The sequence below is a fragment of the Protopterus annectens genome, chromosome 8.part1 (assembly GCF_019279795.1).
Source record: "Protopterus annectens isolate FY-2018-M chromosome 8.part1, PAN1.0, whole genome shotgun sequence".
NCBI classification, from domain to species: domain Eukaryota; kingdom Metazoa; phylum Chordata; order Ceratodontiformes; family Protopteridae; genus Protopterus; species Protopterus annectens.
Window position 1 is genome coordinate 280,902,709 of NC_056742.1, and position 21,353 is coordinate 280,924,061.

The following is a 21,353-nucleotide window of genomic DNA, read 5'->3' on the forward strand; positions in this document are numbered from 1 at the left end:
TGTCCACCTTCGGAGGCAGTCAGGGGAAAATTATTGCTGTACCCTATAGCCTGGCTTTCCCTTTCTCAAGACAAATGGGTACAGTCAATTATATCCGAGGGTTACAAAATTCCCTTTATTCAAACCCCAATTCAACAAAAGGGAACCCTTCCAGACGTTCCACCCGGTCTAAGGGAACTAGCAGTACTAGAAATATCAAAACTGCTAGTAAAAAGAGCCATCCAGCCAGTCCCAGCGGACCAAATAGGATCCGGAATCTACTCAAGGTTCTTTTAGTTCCAAAAAGACGGGACTGGAGACCAATATTAGATCTGAGCAAACTCAACAAGTTTGTAAAGAAATCAAGATTCCGGATGGTCACGCTTCAGTCCATTCTGCCCTTTCTGGGCAAGGACAATTGGATGTGCTCGATAGATCTTCAGGATGCATACTATCACATAAAAATTCACAGACGCACCAGAAGATTTCTCCGCTTTCGGCTGGGGACCAGTCACTTCCAATTCAGAGCCCTGCCCTTTGGACTCACTACAGCCCCCAGAGTGTTCACCAAATGCATGGCAGTGGTTACGGATTCCAGGTGTTTCCATAGCTAGACGACTGGCTCCTCACTGCCACCACCAGGCATCAGCTTCTCCAAGCCAGAAATTACACCATTCACACTTGCAGAGGGCTAGGAATTTCTATAAATTTCGAAAAATCTGCCTTGTCGCCTTGTCAATCTATTACTTTTATAGGCGCAAGATTGGACACCTTACAACTTTCAGCAAAGTTAACAGACCAAAGGATCTTGGACATTCAAAGACGCGTCCAGGTGGTTCTTCTCAGCAACAAAATTCAGGCCAGATTTGCTCTGAAGGTACTGGGTCTTATGGAGGCCGCCATAACACTTCTTCCCCTCGCCCGCTTTTACATGCGTCTTCTACAATGGATGCTATTCACGCAATGGTCTTTTCAACAACTTCCCATGCGTCACAAGATCATAGTAACTCCAACTTGCAAAAGACATCTGACTTGGTGGATATCGTCCCCTCAAATCCATCAAGGCAGACCATTTGTTCCTCTTACCCCGGTTGCCACGGTTACATCGGACGCCTCCCTGATTGGGTGGGGGGGGGCATTATCAGGGCAGAATGGTCCATGGCACTTGGCAACCTTTCGAGTACCATCTGCACATAAATGTTCTGGAGATGAGAGCAGTGCTTTTAACGTTGCAAGCCCTCAACGACTCTCTTCCCCTGGGAACTATTGCAGTCCAAACGGACAATATGTCTGTAGTGTGGTATATAAACAAACAGGGCGGAACCAAGTCCTATCCACTGTGTCGAGAGGCTGTCAGACTTTGGCAATGGGCAATCTCCTCTCACCGGTTTCTGATAGCAACGCACATCCCCGGGAAATCCAACATCATAGCGGACAGATTGAGCAGAGCTATTCTCATGCTTCACGAGTGGTCTCTCAAACAGTCAGTGACGGAAGAGATTTTTCAGAAGTGGGGCCTTCCTTGCTGCGACCTTTTCGCTACACCTCAAAACAGCAAATGCCCAGACTTCTTCTCTCTCTTCCCCCTTCCAGGCCATCCCCCCAGAGACGCTCTAACCCAAGATTGGCCCCGGGACTTCTTTATGCCTTTCCCCTTTCGCTGATACCTCAGCTAATTCAGAAAGCAACCGCCATGAGAGCCAAGTTGATTCTCATTGCCCCTTATTGGCCTTGACAGATATGGATGTTCTTCATCTCACATTGCTGCAGTCCTTACACTTGGCATCCGCTCCCTCGGGTCGTCGGTAATATCAGTATAGGCTGACGCGCCGGGTCGCATCGATTAGACTGATCAGGATCAGGGTATTAAATGCATGCGCATGACCATATCCTCAGTCTTTTTTGCCGCATGGTCCGATGCAGAAGAAGCAGGTGCCGCGCTGGCGCTGCCGCCTTTTTCCTGCTTCGAGACGACCGAAGAGTCAAAGTTTAAGTAAAGTTATTGGCATTAGTTAGTTTTTTGCCTTCGTGGTTGACCGATGGCAGAAAAAAAAAATAACTGTATTTCTTTTGGGGTCATTTCACGCATAGACAGATATTATATTCTTGTGTATTTATTTGTTGGCCTGGGTGCACGACGCTGTTACGTGTCGCCATGCTAGATGAGAAAGCGATCTATTAAGAGAAGAGAAGAGAAGGCCAGGTTAGTCTTCGGAAGTGGGAAGTGGTGCAATATGCGATGCGATGCCGCGTCCGCCGCTTCTCGAAGAAAAGAAGCGATAAAGCAGCCAGCTGGAGGCAGCAAGAGTCGTCCGCACACTGACGCACGGCATTTAGAGAGAGGTGTCGTGGAGCCGTTGTTCACCGAGGTTTCTCTTCAGAGTTGGAGTGGGAGGTAAGGGGCAGACAGGTGCCTTCCAGGAGGAGGGTCTCAGTGAAGCTGCTTCAGGTTTGTGGTTACTCTCCCTCTCCTAGGTGGTTAGGTTAGTCCCTCAGGCCAAGGCTTCTCCCCTTCTGCAGGCCAGAGGCACTTCAGTTGGTGTCACTCCTAGTTCTTCAGGATTCAGATTCAGATTGCATGCTTAAAATGGCAGAAGTAAGAATTAGACCATTTAGATGTGAGTTTGCCCCCTGAGATAAGAGAGACCTAGGGGTGATGTTTGAGTGGGGGAGTTTTGAGAGGGCTTCAGGATGTCAGAGTTCGCGCTGAAGACGCAGGAGTATTCTCCTTATTCTAATTCTGATGTGGATGTGATTCTGATTCTTCACCTTCTCCTCCTCCTCCTGAGGATTTTTCAGAGACTTCTTTCTTCCCATGGGGATTTTGTTTAAGAATAGTGGGAACTTCTGATTCCAGGAAAAGGCCAGTAGCCTTGCTTTTGGAATTAATAGGCCTTTGCCTCTACCTCCTGTTCTCCTGTTTCTTGAGATGGTGTTATATGTTTCTTAAGGCTTCTCTTTTGCCTCTGAATCCTGTTAAACTGGATAGGTATTGATAGGTATTACAGGCTCATGCCTATCAGGCCAGAGTCCTAGGTGGACCCAGAACTGCCCAAAGGGGTCTAAGGGTGTTAAGGCTTCTGTTGTTAAATCCCGTTGTAAAAATCCGCCTCCTTTTGATAAAGAGGCCAGGGCTTTGGATAGATGGGGAAAGAAAGTCTATACTTCTTCCACCCTAGCTATGAGGGCTTTGAATTGCCAGTTTCACATGTTGAAATACCAAAACTATCTACTTTCTCAATTGAAGTCTAAGGTAGATGCTCTTGAAGGTAAAGAGTTACAGGATTTAGTACAGTTTTGTAACAGGTGGGTTCTGCCTGGGTCAGGTGTGGTTCACTGTGGCTTTGATTGATGCCTAGGGTGTTGAGGGCTGGGTTGTTCTTCTGCGAGGCACTTGGCTGAGGATCAGATGTTCATAATTTATGTTAAGTTGTTTATCTGAGATGCCTAAGACAATGATAAAGTGTGTGGTTTACCAAAAGAATGTGTTGGCAAGAAAATGTAAGATTAGTACCTTAAAGCCCTCTAAGTTAAAGATTTTATGCAGACTCAGCCTCCCAAGTTTAGTAGAGATTGGCCTTTAGCAGAGGACGATCCTTCGTCTATCCTGCGATCGGGTAGATCTAGACGTAGGGGCAGAGCTCAGGGCAGAGTCAGGCCCCAGGGCTCAGTTCAGGGCAACAAAGTTCGGTGATAGGCAGGGTCAGTCGGCAACTGCTTCAGCCACGATCTATTTTTCTAGCTGCTGGTTTCTCAGAGTGAAAGCACTTTGGGCAGAACAAGATTGGAGGGTAGGACTTGGAGTGTAATTACCTACATATGGGTATTGATATCATACACCAAGGTTACAGGTTTTACCAGAATACCTTTTGCCTCTTTCAGCTAGGCTCGCCAGAAGCTCTCCTCAGCAAAGAATAGAGGCTCACAAACAAATTTCTCTGCTACAAAAGATAGCTTTACAGCCGGTCCCTTTGCCAGAAGTGGCCCAGAAGTTTGCCAGGACTTGTTCTAGTACCAAAGAAGGCCTGTTCTTTACCAACACTGGGACTTATCTATCCTACCATCTGGATATTTACAAGTTCAAAATGTTGAGTTACAACAGCTTTTACCTCAATGTTGCAGATCATTTTTCAGTAACTTCTGCCGCTGAGCTTTACCTTCATGTTCCACGAATTATTGCAGGAATTCTCTCCGCTTGCTGGGACTTCTTGCATCAGTTCTTGCCCGCTTTTTTTATTGTCTTTCTTATCCTAGAGTGTTCAGGAAGTTCTGGCTTCAGTGGCTTATTTTACAGAAAGCCCTACAGATCATCCTTCCTGACGCATTGCCTGATTCTTCATCAAGGAAGGGACGAAGCTTATTCTTATTTTGAATGGAGTCTAGCAGTAAGCAAAGGAAGGACTGGCCATCATTTGGAATAAATAATAGCAAGTCTAGATAAGACTCAGGACATGTGCTTTCTGGGTGTAAGACTGAATACAGAGCATCCCAGATGGCCTTTTTGTGTAGATAACCAAAAGGTCTTTCCCTTTTACTTTCACCTCAATTGTCTCATCAGTGAGTCCCTTCCTTCCGACACAGTCCTTCAGCATCTGGGGTTCATGGCATCAGTCCTTCAAAAATGTTTTCCATGGTGGCAACTGTATGGCAGGAAGCTACAAATATATCTCACAAAATGAGGAGTTGTGCACTGCCAGGATCTGACAATGTATTAAGGGAGCACTGCCAGGATAAAAGGAGTTCAGTCTCAGGGCTCAGGAATGTCACTCAAACAAGGACTCTTCTGTGACCCGCCAGAGGCACCTTAACAAGATAAAGCAGATGCCTCAGACAAAGCTTCTAAGCTCATCTAAAATGGAAAGTGGATACAAGACTTATATCACAAATAGACTACAACATCTATATAACTCTGAAGGAGATGTTAGCAGTCCAACTTGCATTAATAGCTTTCTCAAGGATTTTGAAGGTCCAGGGGCAGGTGTAGTTTCTAAGACAAATTTACAAGTCAGGGGGTACATTAATTCTAAAGGGGATCACTATCTATCCTCTATGCAGGCAAGTGGTGATTTTGTGGGACACTGCAGCCACTTTATGATCCCAAGCATAGGCAGTGGATCCTCAGATGTGTTGAGCAGACGCATTATCAGGGAGCACGCGTAATTATGGATCCCTCACCCACTAAACTGTTGACAGATGTATTTCAGAAATTGAGACATAGATCTGTTCTCCAGACATAGATGTGTTTTCGAAATTTCTAAACCAAGCCATGTCAAAGTTTTGTACCTAGTGAAAGTGGATCCCTCAAGCTTGGAAAGTGGATGCAGGTTTTTTCAACTGGAGCTGTCTCTCCTCCCAGTTTGAAAGTGGGACAGGATAAGCTAAAGATGATTTTCTTAGCCCGATTGACCTCCCAAGCACCCTTTTAATAGTTCGGATTGGCCTGGGTACAGCACTGGTAGCCAAAGATGATTTTAATAGCTCACCTGTGGTCCCAGGAGAACAGTCATTTCCCAATGTCAAGCTTCACACCGGACAGAGAACAGTCATTTACTTTGGATCGCAGAACTCTCTTCACCTAACAGCAGTTTTTTTTGATGTTTTGAACCATAGAGGGTCTCAACTTCCACAGCAAAGTTTTGAATGGAATTTATTTTATTTGATGCTAGTCAGGAATAAGTGTTTTTGATTAAATGGAAGAGATTTTTTTCTCAAGAGTGCAGCAATATCTGGAAGAGTTTTTGTTTTCAAGTACTTCCCTGAGCTCTGATGTTTTGGAGCTGCCTTTATGTTCGGCTCACTCATGCTGCAGCAATTTACTGGTTCAAGACTGTGACTTCCCCATGCTTTTGTCATGGAGTTCAATTTTAGAGGGGCATGATCTCAACTGCCCCCCTGAGCTCTACTCCTTTGTTTCTCAATTTTTACTTGAGAAAATACTGTACTGCTAAGACTGCCTGCAGTCACCACACCTCCAAGAAGATTTATCATGTGTCTTGCTTTTTGTTGGCCATTACCTCTTTTACCGAGGTGGTATCTTTACTACCGAAGACTCCTTGTTTTTCAATAATTTTCCATATTTGTTTCTGAATTGCATTCTCAATCCTTCCTTGAGCTTTATGCCGGCCCCAAAAGTAAGAAGTCATTTTTCCATTTTTTTAGATACGCGCCTAAAAGCGTTCCAATTATTTGGGGAAAAAATTTTGCACACTTAGTCCTACTTTTGCAGTCATTCCTTTATTTAAGCAGAACTAAAGGGTTCAAAACAGTTTGTTTCATTATTATTTGTTTCTTTTGCTTTGAGTCTTCAGCAAGCCTGTGATTTGACAATGGATTTCTAAGTGGGATTGGTTTTACTGCTTTTCTTATTCCCATCATTGCAAGGAGATTTGGCTAGATTAGGCCTCATTAGGGCTACTCTAGTACTTTCTTTTTTCTTTTTTAAGGGGTTATTCTCAAATTTATTTTGAGGCAGCTACTGGAGTTCACAGTGCATTCTTTCTAAGCTTTCACCTTATCCTTTTTACTCTAAGGCCAGGCTGGTTTGCCTGCTGGATTTTACAGGCAGCAATGGCAGCTCCTTTATAGTTTTAGTTCCCTCCACCTCCTCTGCCTTGGCTTTGGGATTCTAATTAGTGTAAGCACTGCAATGTGAAGAACATAGCCTAGTACAGTTTTGTACCTATGTGAATTGTAGATGTTCATTATGCATTTGTGCAGTCCAATTCTACCTCCTCTCCCTTGTAGTTAGAGGCATGTAGGCGGGTCTTTGGGCATTTTATACGGTTTGTGTATATCTAAGCATATTGCAAGCTGGATTGTTGTGGTTGGTTGGTTGTTTGCTTGTTTTGTCCTTGTCCTGGGTTCCGGGTCTTCTGACATCTGGGGCAAGAAAAGACTGAGGGGATATGACCTTTGGTTGTTTCGGACTACCCTGGACGCCCTGAGCCTTGTTCCACGCTACTTTGACAGACGGCCACATCGGACTTTCCATTCCTATATCATTACCTCTTGGTACAGCCATGGCATCTGGACCCGGTTCCAGATCTTCTGACCCACCAGTCGGGTCAACTGCACCAATCCATACCTTCTCTCAACCTCACTGCTTAGTTGCTCCACTTCCATCCGTAGCCAGGCTTCCTATGATTTCTAATCCTGTACGGGATATCATAGTAGCTTCCCTAAAATCTTCTACCAGAAAGATTTACACTAGTAAATGGCAACGTTTCTCTTTCTGGGCAAAAGCTAGGGACAAAGACCCCTATACTGCTCCAATTCATTCGGTATTGGACTTCCTAGCTGACATTTTTCATTCAGGATCCTCTTTTTCCACAGTGAAAGTTCAACTGGCAGCCATTTCAAATTTTCATATAGGCTTTTTGGACCACAGCATTATGTCACATAAACTTTGCAAGGCATTCCTTCGAGGTATCTTTTTATTGAAACCTCCGATTAGAGACCCCCCACCACAGTGGGATCTAAATTTAATTTTAACATCCTTGATTCTTCCCCCTTTCGAACCTGCAGCTGCCTGTTCTTTGAAATTGCTTTCTTGGAAGACACTTTTTCTAGTTGCCATTACTTCTGCCAGGAGAGTATCTGAGCTTCATGCTCTCTGTATTCGCCCTCCCTATCTAATATTCCACAAAGACAGGGTATCTCTAAGGACTAATCCGTCTTTCTTACCAAAGGTGGCATCGCAGACAAACTTAAATCAATCCATTGATCTTCCAGTATTTTTCCTGAATTATTCTGATAGAGCGGAACAAAAGTTACATTATCTCGATGTTCACTGCCAGCTCAGATATTATCTGGACAAGACTAAAATTTTTAGGAAATCTGATCAACTATTTCTATCCTATGCAGAGAACAGGAAAGGCCTTCCAGTTTCTAAGGTAACTTTATCTAGATGGCTGTCTTCTGTGATCACTTACATTTATCAGCTCAGAGGCAAAGAGTTGATTTCTAACCCAAAAGCCCATTCTACCAGAGCTCTAGCTACATCTACAGCTTTTCAAGCTAGACTTCCAATAGACACTATTTGTGCAGCAGCCACATGGGACTCTCCTCATACCTTTGTTTCACATTACAAATTAGATTTGGCCTCCAGAGACGGAGCGAATTTTGGTTCCACCGTTCTCAAGAGTCTGTTCCATTGAGCCACCCAGGATAGAGGTGCTAGGGACGCGGTCCCATCCAGCAAGCATGAAGGCGAGATTGACAACTTAACATTTAGAAGTTATGTACCTACCATAACGTTCCATGTTAGTTGTCTTCTCTCACCTTCTTTCTTGCGTCCCACCCTCCATCCCCCTAGCCTGGTCAGACTGGGAAGATTATGCATCTTCTATTAAGAGGTTATTACCTTTTTTCTAGCTGTTCAACTTCTAGTGTCACTAGATTACGTTGATCCTTTCTAGAGGGTTAAGATGTTATTTAGTATTGTTATTTTTCTTCCTCCTCTTCAGTTGGAAGAAAATATTGCTATTTCTTTAGCTACCAAACGAGATCTGGGTAGTCTCTGCCTTGCATCATGGGATATAGGGTTGCCTCGAGCTGGTAAAATTAGCTCTCGAGCTTAGCAAGTGCCGAGTCGGAGCCGAGGATCGGCTTCGAACCCATCCAGCAAGAAAGAAGGCGAGAGAAGACAACTAACATGGAACGTTATGGTAGGTACATAACTTCTAATTCTATCAACTCTCTTAAGTTTGTAAGCACAATATTTAAAAATTGTCCCTACTTTTGGGCCTTTGTCCAGATTTTTTGCTCTTAAGAGGTTGAGAGGTATGACCTACCCTTAACAAATCCATATTGATAGGGGTCATGGATCTGGAGGTCACCTTTGTCATTGTTGGTGATAAGTGCCTTTGTTTTAGGCTGTAGTTACTGGGGTCTGTGGTGGAGCTGTCTTTGTGTGGCTGTTCTCCAAGATTCAGGTGCATAAAATAACTTATGACAAGGCTAAATTTGAACACGTTTACAAGATATTGGGCTATGTGATGTCTGATACTTGCACGTGGACGGCCTTGACTGGTGTCGAGTCATGGAGCTATTTTTTTTTTCTGAAAAAGCATAAGCCACTTTAGCAAGTGTGATAACAGGTGGTACATTCGTTGCAGTCATGGGAAATTGTGGCAGAAATGTATGTGATGTATGAAGCTGGACTAAATTTACCAGCAAGAATATTAGTTTCTGTGTAGGAGTGGAATATACCATTAGAGATATGTCCAGAGCTTAACTGGGTGCTCCTACAGTTTCTGATGTTCTTGAAGAAGGATTTGTAGTTGTCCTTAGTACTAGAAACAAATCTAAGTTCATATCTGAATGTCCTGTGTCTAATTGTATGCATGAAGGTCTTGTTTAATAGTTTTAAATTGCTTTTGTAGTAAGGGAGAGTTTTTTTTAAGCATCATGACCTTTCTTTTCTTGTGCAGTTAATTCATATGGACAATATGCTATACTGCCTTACTATTGCCCTTGTGGCAGATGAGAATGATATCTTCTGTAAATCTTTTCATAAAGGAGTAGAGCCCTGAGGTGTATGCCAGTGCAAATGATACATTGTGAATGATTTGTTCTATAAAATGTACCAGTTGTTTGACCAGGACATCTTTCAATGGTAATAAGTTGCTTAAAATAGTTTGGAAATATGAGTGAAGAGACTTTTCTTGATGGTGAATGTAAGAGCTAGGTGATAATTTTCCTAGGGAGGTAGAAGCAAGTGCTGGTGAACAGGTGGGGGGAAACAGTTTTTAAGGACAGGGTCAAGGAGCTTAACACCCCCATATGGCTATAGGGACAGTTTGAATTAGGTAGCTGGTATTCACCAAATCAGGAAACCTCTTGGTGTATTTATTAGAGTTTATATAGGCTTGCTAGTAGAGAGAGATAGTCAGTCTTCCATTAAAATGTTATTAGGCTTGGTTGGCAGCTTATCAAGCTGATTTAGGTAAATGGTATTCTCTGAAGGGGACATGGAAAGGAGCCCTGTAATTAGCAACAGTGTGTCAGGCATTTTTTATAAGGTACGCAAGGACCTGTAAAAGTACTAAGTTGGTGTAATACGGTTTCTCCATGAGACAGTGAGATGGCTAATAAATATGGTTATGTCCCCACAATTTCCAGTTGTCTTGAGTCTGTGGTGAGGTATGGAGTGTTTTCATTGTTCTGAAACCAAGTGGCAGTTTTAGATTGTTGCTATGAACCAAGTAATTATAATCTTGTTAGGGCTGGTACCTAGACGTGTAGTTTGGGAAGGGTGCTAGAAGACTGCAGAGAAGGTATTTTTAGTTGTAACAGTCCTACCCTGTTCATTTCCTGGTCTAAGGCATTGCTGAATATTATAGCTGACCGTGATATTACATGCCATAGAACTGGGAGATATGAGCCATGAGTTATGTTCCATTTATCAATATGATGTCTGGCTGGTGTGTGATTATCTGCAGTTCTAAAATAATTAATTTATTGCTTAAATATGTATTCAGGGAAGTTATTTTTTTTACTTTAAGGTGATTATTTCATTAGTATGTTGTTTATTCTAATAAAGTAATTAACCCCGAATTGCTCTCCATATGGGAGTTTTTTTTTTTGTTTTTTTTTTTAAACTTTAAACTTTTCATTTTCAAGATTTTAGTAATAAAGCAAACTACAGGAAAATACAGTATCTAAGCACACAATGTTCTGTCCACTTTCTCGGGTCTATATTAGATCACCGAATGCTTAGGTAAGCGAACAGTGATTAATCGACCCCATGTAAGCGAAAGCTTAAAAACTTAACTGTTAGAAAATCGATTTTTTTCCAAGGAAAAAAAATCGCTGTTCCAAAAAAAAAAGTAAGCACATTAAAACATGAGATTAAGTGGGGGGGTTTCGCACCCCACACCCTCTGACGTGGGGGGCTGTGCCTCCCATCCCCCCCTACTTAAATATGCCAACTCTGAGACCACACTACAGTGCCGAAAACGGCAAAGTACCGAAGCGGCCAAGCAAATTCTTTCCCAGGGAAAGAATTCGCTTACATGCCGCTTCGGTTTTGTCAGGTCGACCAAGACACATTTCAAAACATGCGTCTTCGGTCTGCTGATAGGAACCCCACTTTCTCTGGTGTTGAGATCATTTGTCATCTGGTGTTAATTGTTAAATATTCAGAACAAATAGTTGACAGTAGTGGCTACTGAGTGTATTTGATGGATTTGTGGGAGACATTTTTTGGAGAGTTAAGTTGGACTGAGAGAGAATAATTCTTTGTGAGAGGTTTGCAGCATATAAAGAGTTGACTAGCTGGGTCATATGAGACCCACAGCAGTTGGGAAAGTTTCATGTGTTCAGGGCTGGGAAAGCTGAGCTTGATTCCACTGAACAATTTAGATTGGCTTTAGAGAACCAGACCTTCATCTTACCTAGGACTGAAGAGAGACATGAAACATGAAGCTATGAAAGCTGAAGAAATGCAAACGGAGACCAAACTGAGGTAATTTTGTCCATATGGGAGGTTTTTTTTTTTTTTTTAACTTTTAACTTTTCATTTTCAAGATTTTAGTAATAAAGCAAACTACAGGAAAATTGTTCAGTGGAATCAAGTCAGGATCCTTTTTGCATCGTGTAAATGTTGGGGAGCAGCATGAGATCATGAAAGAATTTAAGAAATGTTTAATTAGCAGGGCAAAACTACCACCATTTCTTAAATCCTAAGTCTGTCATGTGCACAGCAGAATTTGTTTAGCTTTTACTACAGCTACCCTGTTACTACTTTGAGGAACCATGTCGCTGAACACAGCTGTTAGGGAATTCGGTCCAAAGAAAAAATTAAATGTAAGTAATTTTTTGCTAGGAGGCAAGGCCCTGCATCCTTAACTTATGTATTCCAACTTTGTGATTGCACCAACATGCAGTAAAGGGGAGCAATGAAAAATTAATTACTGCATTTGCAGACTTAAGGAAAACAGTGAGTGGGGAGTTTGATATTAATGACTTAAACTAAGTCATAAAAAAAAAAAAAAAAAAAAAAAAACTGTTGTCCACTTTGCTTTCCACAGAGTGTATATGTAGTGTACATATCGAGGATGAAGAGCTCTGTTGTCGCTGTAACATATGAAAGAAAAATAAGTTGATTTAATTTTGTACGATTATACTCTTTTTCATGAGCAGTGCAGTGAAAATAATTGACTGTTCTCATATCAGTGAATTTGTCCTTCCTTCCTGCTGCTTTTTCTGTTTAGTTGTCTTTAGTTGGTCAGTCTGCCAAGTGTAAACTGCATAAATTCTTATATTTAGTCAGCAGTCCTGGTACTGGGTTATGGTTTGATTGCTTTGAAAGTTTCCTCAGCCGAACTCACTTGCTTTTCAAAGAATGCTAGTAGTGAGGTGCTTTCAGGATGTGTGTGCGTGTGTGTGTGTGCGTGTGTGTGCGTGTGTGCGTGTGTGTGTGCGTGTGTGTGCGTGTGTGTGCGTGTGTGCGTGCGTGTGTGCGTGTGTGTGCGTGTGTGCGTGTGTGTGTGTGCGTGTGTGCGCAGCGTGTGTGTGTGCGTGTGTGTGTGTGTGTGTGTGTGTGTGTGTATGTGTCTGTGTGTGTGCGTGTGTGAGAGAGGGGGAGAGAGTTGTCTTGGGCAAAATAGCAATTGGCTTTGCTGCTTCAGTGCACTTTGTTGCTAATAATGGTTCCCAGTTGAGCCTCCTTTATGGAGTCTTCACTGTTCTTTTTTCAGCATAAGATTTTACAGGCTGTCCTACTTTTCACTCCTGTACCAAAAGCACAGAGGTGGATGAATGAGTGATCCTCTAAATTGTCTATAGCCTTCTTGTATGTGTGTATCACTATATGCATCCTGCAATTCCATAGTGACCCATTCATAATCTGTTCTCTGCCTTAAATATGCTGAACTTCAGGATAAGTTCAGTTCCACCTGGAAACTTGAATATTATAAAGTGGGTTTCAGAAAATGAATGTTGCTTAGCAACCACAACAGGGCATGTGGCTAGTCATTGTATATGTATGATGTGGTTAGTGGGCCATTGTTATATTGTAGTGTTGTAAAAATTAGAGTTCATTCATACCTACTATGCTCATCTCAAAATACATGATTTAATTTTCTTCATTTCAGAGATCTTTACTGCTCAGACTTTTCAATATTTGTAATAACATTACTCACTTCCTTTATTTTTCTGGTACTCTTTTCTCATGTGTATAAACTGAGATAGACTTGCAGTTTGTACAGGTTTCTGATAACCCAATTTCCAGATTACTTTATTTGTGCGTGCGACAGTATTTTCAGTTTAGTTGATAGTTGTGAAAGATGCCTGCTAGTTGTATTTTACCTTAAAGATGGTGGTCCATGGACCTGAAGTAGTCTTTTAGGTGAAATTAGGACTTAAGATGAAGCATGAAAAGATAAAACATTTCATGTTTATTTTTTAAATGTGTATACCAGAATATTTAGAATATGAGTATGAAAGAGGATATGTATTTTACAATAAGTGCATTTAGGATATATAAACAAGAGAGATGTAAGAGGATTTGTTAATTTGTTTTCTGTTTTTTTTTTCCAGCATTGTAGACTTCATAAGAGTAATCATGTGTTGTTACTGTCTTTCCTTTATAGTTACTCCTGCTGCATTACCAAGCAAGTACTGATGCTGCTGATAACAATGGCAATACTCCACTCCATTTAGCCTGCACTTATGGACATGAAGATGTAAGATTTTTCATTAAAAAACACATTTTTATTAGCACATTCTGCATAGCTGTTTTATGTGCATTGTACCCAATAATGACCGACATTGTTTACATATCTTCTGATATTCTTGTATGTGTTTCTTTTTAACACTGGCAGCTGTCATGTGTGCACAAATGTACATGAGCATGAATTGATATTTATTCCAGTGGATTTATGACAACTTAATTGAAGAGCCTATTGTTTTTTTGTTGAACTTTTTCATTAGCCACAGTATTTCCAAAAATCAAGTTTGTAGGCTTGCAGATAACTTTATTGGATTCCTTTACGAATCACAATCCATGCTTACTGAATTTTTATAACAGTGGTGTTTGTGTTATTTTTTCCAGAAGTAGTAGTGAATTATATTCCTATAAAATCTATACCGAATAGATAAACCTGTCAGAAACTTAACTGGACCTGAATGTCGCATTACTTAACCTGAGGTACTTTAATAATAAAGTTGGTAATCTTGAATTATTTGTATTTTAGAGGATGTTGAAATTTGCACTTTATTGGACAAACTAGTATCAAAATACAGAGTGCATATCACAGATTGCAAAATGCTTCTCCTTCAGTCCTTGCAGGTCCACCAGGAAAATTAGAAGTGTCTCATTTATGAGGAATCACTAAATGTTAGAATACAAAATAGCAAAAATGAAGACTTTCAAATACTATACTGTAAAAGGCTATCATGTATTAACCTATGTTAACTGCTGATCATAAAAACTTTTTTGCTAAATGTACGAATCAAAGAGAACATTACTCAGGGGAGATTTAATTTATCCAGATATTGACTGAGTAGATTACTGCGCAAGTAATAAGAATGCCCAGATACTATTAGCCTATGTCAAGCAAAACAAATATGATCCTGCAAAACTTCGGCATGTTTTGCTGCCCTCCTGAGGTCATCTTTTGTTTAACATCAATTACTACACTTAAATTAAAACTGAAACCATCTCATTCAAAAATAAGTCAGCTTTTCTAGATTTTTACAAATGGAATTGCAAGCATAGTGCTATTTATGACATATTTTGCAAACGGACTAGGGCACTTGGTTTTATAATGACTCAACTAAATCTGTTCATGGTGCAGCCATTGTCTTCTTTAATATTTAGTAATGCATTCAAAATTTCATAGTCCAGTGATTTATAAAAATGAGTGTATACCAAGATAATATAGTCCTCAGCCTGAAGGAGGTATGGGCCTCCTCAAAACTGACTACATGTATAGATCTGCAGTCATAGGACTGCATACGTATGTGCTGACCTCATCAGATCCAAAACATAGTGAACGTTTGAAACATGAAGATAACAAGTCTAAAATAACTTCCATGCTTAGTTTAGCAGAAGCATATCGGTGTTGAGCGGGGAGTGGAAAGCAAACCAGAAGCAGACAAAAATCAGGCAGCAAATGACTTTGCAAAAAAAAAAAATATATATATATATATATATATATATATATATATATATATATAAGGAGAAGGATCCGATGAGAAGGAAAGAAATGCAGAAAAGGGATAAATATAGTCACCAGTACAGAAAACGCCTGTTGCAACCTCATGACGATTGAATTTAAACAAGAGATGAAAGGTTAATGTTGGCAGTCCAGGATAGTGTACTATGTACGCATTGCTTTACAGTGTTTATTGAATATGTGGGAGAAACAGACAAATGCAGGTTCTGTAAAACAGAACTGGAAACAAACATCTTTTGGCTGGGTGCGATGCACTAACGACAGAGGCCCTGTATACTTAACTCATTCAGTCTGATGGAGCTCAGAAAGTTTGCACTGTAACTTACAATGGGTGGAGCCTAAGCCTTTTGACAAAATCAAATTATGTCCTCACATTTCAAACAAATGGTCATATGTCTTTAACCATAAGGGTTATGAAAGAAATATAAATGCCAAACTCTTCAGCACAAACTATTTTTTTATAGTGGTAGAATTCCTTATGTTCTATGTCTTAAACCAAATTTTAGAAGTCCAGAAATAAACTGCTCCAACATCAAGCAAAAACTTTATTAAAGCAAAGCTTTCAGGTAACAACCCTTTCTCAATGCTAATCATTTGCAATATTTTGTAAACAACTTACAACATCTCAGCAGCCACTCAAGTTACACACATACTGTCAACAGCATTTTATTCATCTAGCTGAGAGCATTCATATGAGCCTAAGGAGTTCTGTCTCTTACTTGGTTGTTGAGATATTTAGAAAAATGTGAAAATTATATCTATATAAATTAATGTCATAAAAACAAAAGTTAATATATACATACCTGCACTAGACAGAGGTCAAATATTAGTGCAGTTGAGTTTGTCATTGTGTAAGCTTTAAGATGAAATATTTTAAAACCTTGGACATAGCATGTTTTTTGAATTATTGTTGCAAATGTGAACAAGCAATATTTCACTCCTAGAGGCGTCAGTAGGAGTTAACTGCAGATGCATCTGGAGGCGTCACTCAGATGCAGTGAGTTAAAGGCATAATAATGTGGCAAGACTGTTGCATTGGGGAATCTGCAAACATTATAATACTGAAGTAGCTGAGAAGCATTGGAAACATGAGCCACAAAGCATTATAGAGAATGATGAAGTTTATATCTCACGAAACCACCCATTACCAACAGTTCAAAAACAGATGTGAGAAAACCAGATATAGTAGTCTATGAAAAGAAGGTAAAAGTAGCGTTGATCATTGAAATTGCTACACCCAGTGAATACAGTGTCTTATGTACAGAGCAATACAGTAATAAAATACCAAGATCTGCAGGCATTAGCAAGGACAATGTGGAAGATGATTACCCAGAAAGTTCCATTAGTAGTGGGAGTAATGGGTCTTCTAAAAAAGAATTTGTCTTATTTAGATATGCTACCGATGCAAGTAACTCTCTATGAATTGCAGAGGGAGTCAGTTCTGGACCCACTGTGGGTGCTGTGAAAAGTACTTTTGGATAACATCAAAGACTGAAACAACACTAATTTCAGAAAATTTAATTGTACTTTGACTTAGGAGTAGGGTTCATTCCCATCATAGTATTAGAAATCCAAAAGACTTGGAGAAATTAAATAGTGAGATAAATTTACACAGAAATATTAAAACAAATCTTTGGGGACAAACCATGAGAGTTTGTGTAATGCCCATATAAAAAGAGGCAATGCCTTTCCCTTGAAACAAATCCAGATTAAAAATAGAGAAAAATTAAATTATCAATTTCTGTGTGTCAAACTGTGAACAGTTTCGTAGCAAAAGTTGAAGGCAGTAATAACATTTTCTATTAGTTTAGAAAACTAAAGGGGAAAACTGCAGTTGTAGCATGTTATCAATAAGCAAGTTATTTCACAAACACAGGATAGCAAATAAGTTGTGTGCCACTTTAAAAAGTCATAAGAATAGAAGTAGGACTCTTGTACATAGAGAGAGCAATGCCCTGTGTATTGGAACAGATAGATATGAATTTAGTAGTACTGTGTCAGATCAGAAGTACTAGCTCTATGGACTCGCAAAAACATTTTATAAATATAAACACCATCCTAAATGCTCCAGGATATATGCTAGGATAGATTCTCATGGTACCCTTGCCATGGTTGCATGACAGTAGTTCACTAGTAGTGATTGTTGAGAAATCTGTGATGCCATCATATAAACTCCCTTAAGAGGGTAATTCCCCACACATGTTTTTATATCTGAAAGAAATTCCATTGGTGAGTGACATAAATTAAGGCCAGTCCATGGGTGCTGTTTGTTGAGCCCAGCGGTGACCAAACTCAGACCATACTGACATGGTTAGAGAATGCATATGGCATCTGTAAAGATCCATGCCACTTTCATCAGCAGGAACAAGGCCAGGCACATAAAATATCACTGAGATACTAGCCATCATTTACGTGCTTCAGGTCTTCAGACAGGTATTAAAACCTGTGGACCTCAGAGATGTAAAAGGTAGTAGTACTGCAGTGGTGTGGTGCATCAACAGTCAAGGATACTGTTGATTTTATTCCCTGTGCATGCAATTCATTATGGCTTGGGATCTGTCTTTTAAGCAGAATATTTTTCTATGAGACTATTATTGTCTATTAGTATAACATATGCTTGATGAAGCCACCTGAGCAGGTCTACATCCAGACCCCAAGAACGGAAGTTGAATCCACAAACCCTCCATGAACTTTGCTTTGTGTCACTCCAAACATAACTTGTTTGCTTTCCCAGAGAACCACCAGAACCCAATTTTTCTTCCATGTATCCGTATTGGATTACACATGATTGCATTTCAGTCGTAGTTCAGAAGTCTGTGATGCCATCACTTAAACTCTGCATGGGGGGAGGGTAATTCCTCCCCACCCTATTTTCTGTATCCAGGGAGAATTCCATTGGTGGGTTACATGAATGAAGGCCAGTCCACAGTGCCAAAGGTTTCATCCATTGGAGCAAAGTTTTCTGTGTACCTTCCCTTGGACACCCAGGCTAATGAAGAAGACTGTGCAGAACTGGGCTAGTTTGATTGTTGATTGTGCCCCTGTGACTGAGACAGCACTTGTTTTCCCTCTTAATGTAGCTGAGTGAGAGTAGTCCAAGGGTCTGATCCTGCAGTGGAAATAATTTTTCTGTCAAGGTCCTGAGAATCCCTAGGGAGGCTAGAAAGCATAACTCCATAAAATTATATTTTGTATACTGGAGTAGAGTTCTCTTTAGGACAGATCCAGTGTTGTATGTCCCAGGCTACTATGGTTCAGCACTCCATCTTTTATCTCTGTACCTTATTTGTGAAAGGACTTTCCATTGCATCTAGGACCATCATTAGCAGCCATGCCCTACCTGAAGACATTTTTAAAAAGAGTTCTAAACTTAAGGGTACCAAGTAAGCTAGTACTTCCTCCTTGGGACTTCAACTTTGTTTTGCAAAAGCTGACCCTTGCTCTATTTAAACCTGAAGCCTAGGCCCTAATGAATTTTCTTTCCTGGCAAAATATATTTTTGATCACCATTACCTTAGTTGGGAGGATCAGAAAACTGCAATCCCTTTCATGCAAAGTGCCTTACATGGTCTTCCACAAAGACATGGTGGGCCATTGAACCAGTCCCTCGTTGTGGTCTTGGAAGCGACGTTCTATCAGAATGTTCAGCTTTCAATGTTCTTTGCAAATCCACAGAACAAGGGAGAAAAAGCGATTTTGTACCTTTTGGATGTGCACAGACAAGATTTTACTAGGACAGGAAAAAGCATTTCAGACTGACTGACCAACTCTTTCTAACATTCATGTTAGGTAAGCAGAAATCAAGTTTATAATAAACACCTATTTGGGCCTTAATGTCTTTTCCACTGAGCAACAGTCATAAATTCCCAACTTAATCTGCCAAATGTATAAAATGGATACCCAGACAGTTCATCAAGACCCACCTACAACCGTGGTATTTTCCTACACTGTGCTTCTTTCTGGATCATCATTGTTCTGTTAATGTCAAATATCTGCTTCCTCTCCACAAAACCACATTGATCCATATCTGTGAATTTTGGCAACAACTTTGTCATTCTTTTAGCTATTGTAGACGCAATTTATAATCATGGTTTAAAATTGAAATGGCCTTATATGAAGCTAGGTCTTTAGTATCTTTAGGTGTTAGAGCCATGACTGCTTTCTTCCAGGATATTGGTGCTTCTCCTCCTTTTAAAATGCAGTTAACAAAACCTTCTAGATCTTTATCACTTTCTTCCCTCTTAGTATCCAAACTTCCACAGGAATGCCATCTACTCCTGGAGACCTTTCTACAGATTGCTTGTACGTCACTGTTTTTATCTCATGTCCTCCTTTCTTCACTGTTATTTGTGGAGCTTGTCATTTACCTCTAACTGTAGCATACCTAAGTCTTCAATACATTTTTCCATTTTTCCATTTGTGCTCTTTCTTGGTTTTCAAATTTATCTGCTTTATATACATTTTCATAAAATTTCCAAAATCTGTCTAATAACCGTACAGGATCTCTGGTTAATCATTTTTCTTGTTATAGGCTCCATAAGTTTGACTATGACTCTTTCTACTGTCTGTTGCCCAAGATATTGTGCTAAAAGTTTTTCTCCTGTGGAGTTATCAAAAAGCAGTTGCTTAACTGCAGTCTTTCTAAACTCGTGCTTATTTTCCATATAAACCTTTATTTTCTGTTTGGCATTCTGTATTTGTACCTCTTCTTTTTCTATGAGACTTCCCTTATTCTGCAATACTTTAACTTTTGTCAGCCCATCTAAGTAATTCCTGTTACTTCTTAACCATATCTCTTTTTCTGGTAGTCCTATCCTGTTTTTAAACTCCACTTTCATTTTATCCCACTTACTAGCTGTAATTATGAAGAAAATTCTACCTTCCCTAAACTCTAGAATAATTTCTACTACTGATTCCTTAACTTCTTTTCTTTTTAACAGAGAGCTGGGGAAGTGCCAGTGTCTCATTTTTGCCTTAGTTGTTATTGGTGCATGAGTTTAGTTATTTGATGTGTCAAAGCTTTCAATTAAATGGACATGTTCCTGTGAAATGTAATTTCAGTTTAGTCTAGCCCAGTTATTGTAACTTGAGAAATAATATAAAAATTCTGTGCAAGTTCCTACTACCGAATTCACGTCTTCCAAACCAAATATTTTCATAAATTTCTTCAGAAAGCTACTCTCTTTTGTTATGTTTTCCCTTCTGTGTCCTCCAGCTGCACCCTTACTGTTGCAAATCAAATTCCAGTCCCTATCTAAAAGTTATATTCCTTGCCAAAAGCTAATTATTTCTCCCAAAATTTTATTATCCTTCTTAATAGCAGTTCTAAGTGGAATATAAATATGTCAACTTAATCCTATTCCCTTGCCAGTAGCCTGTTAATATGGCAAATCTAAAATAATTTTGTTGCCTTCTGTTACTATTGGAGCTCTCCTATCAATTAGTATAAATACTTCCCTTTTCCTTTGTCCTTGATACTGTGCTGAATGTCCATCCAGAAATCCTTTCTTTATTGAATTTACATGCTGACGACTTTGCAAATTTCTCTCATGCAGCATTGTTATTTTGCACTCTGCATTTCTTTTTTTCCAAAACCTGTAAGTGCATTCATGTTCCAAAGTAATATGGATAGAGTAGTCATTATAAGAAGAAGTTTTTCCTATTTATTATATATGACAGCTTATTTAAATGTCTCTTTCCAGCTTTTTTGTTACATGCACCCATTAATCTTTGGCAGGTTGATCTTTTTTTACAGTAGTTTTTTCATCTTCATTTGAACCTATGTCACATTTTACAAGACTTTTTCCTATTAACGAAACCCTCAGAACACCCAGATAACCTATTAACTTAAAAAACACACACAAAACTATGTACATCTTCAGATAATCCAGTTTAACCCTCCTGATAGGAACAGTTATCCGAGATTGACAGCTGCACACACACACACACACACACACACACACACACACACACACACACACACACACACACACACACACACACGAGCATTACCTTACTTAAAACTAAGGTTATCCATACTAAAACGCATGTTACAGTCTGTCCTCCTACTTATACTAATTACTGCCTGTTCTTGCCTTTTTAAGCATGAAACAACATTATTAAATTATAACTTATGATATAGGGAATCATACATTTATATAAATAAAAATGAACCATAATCCCACCTGCCAG

At 39.9% G+C, this 21,353-nt stretch overlaps 1 protein-coding gene across 1 annotated transcript in view; it reads left to right on the plus strand.

Moving 5' to 3' along the window:
* The window catches only part of ANKRD27 (ankyrin repeat domain 27), a 1,716,109-nt gene that overhangs the window by 1,069,360 nt on the left and 625,396 nt on the right, over positions 1-21,353 (plus strand). Inside the window, exon 17 of the mRNA XM_044081882.1 lies at positions 13,575-13,667. Within this exon, the coding sequence (XP_043937817.1) occupies positions 13,575-13,667 (93 nt within the window). The remainder of the gene's footprint in view (positions 1-13,574; positions 13,668-21,353) is intronic.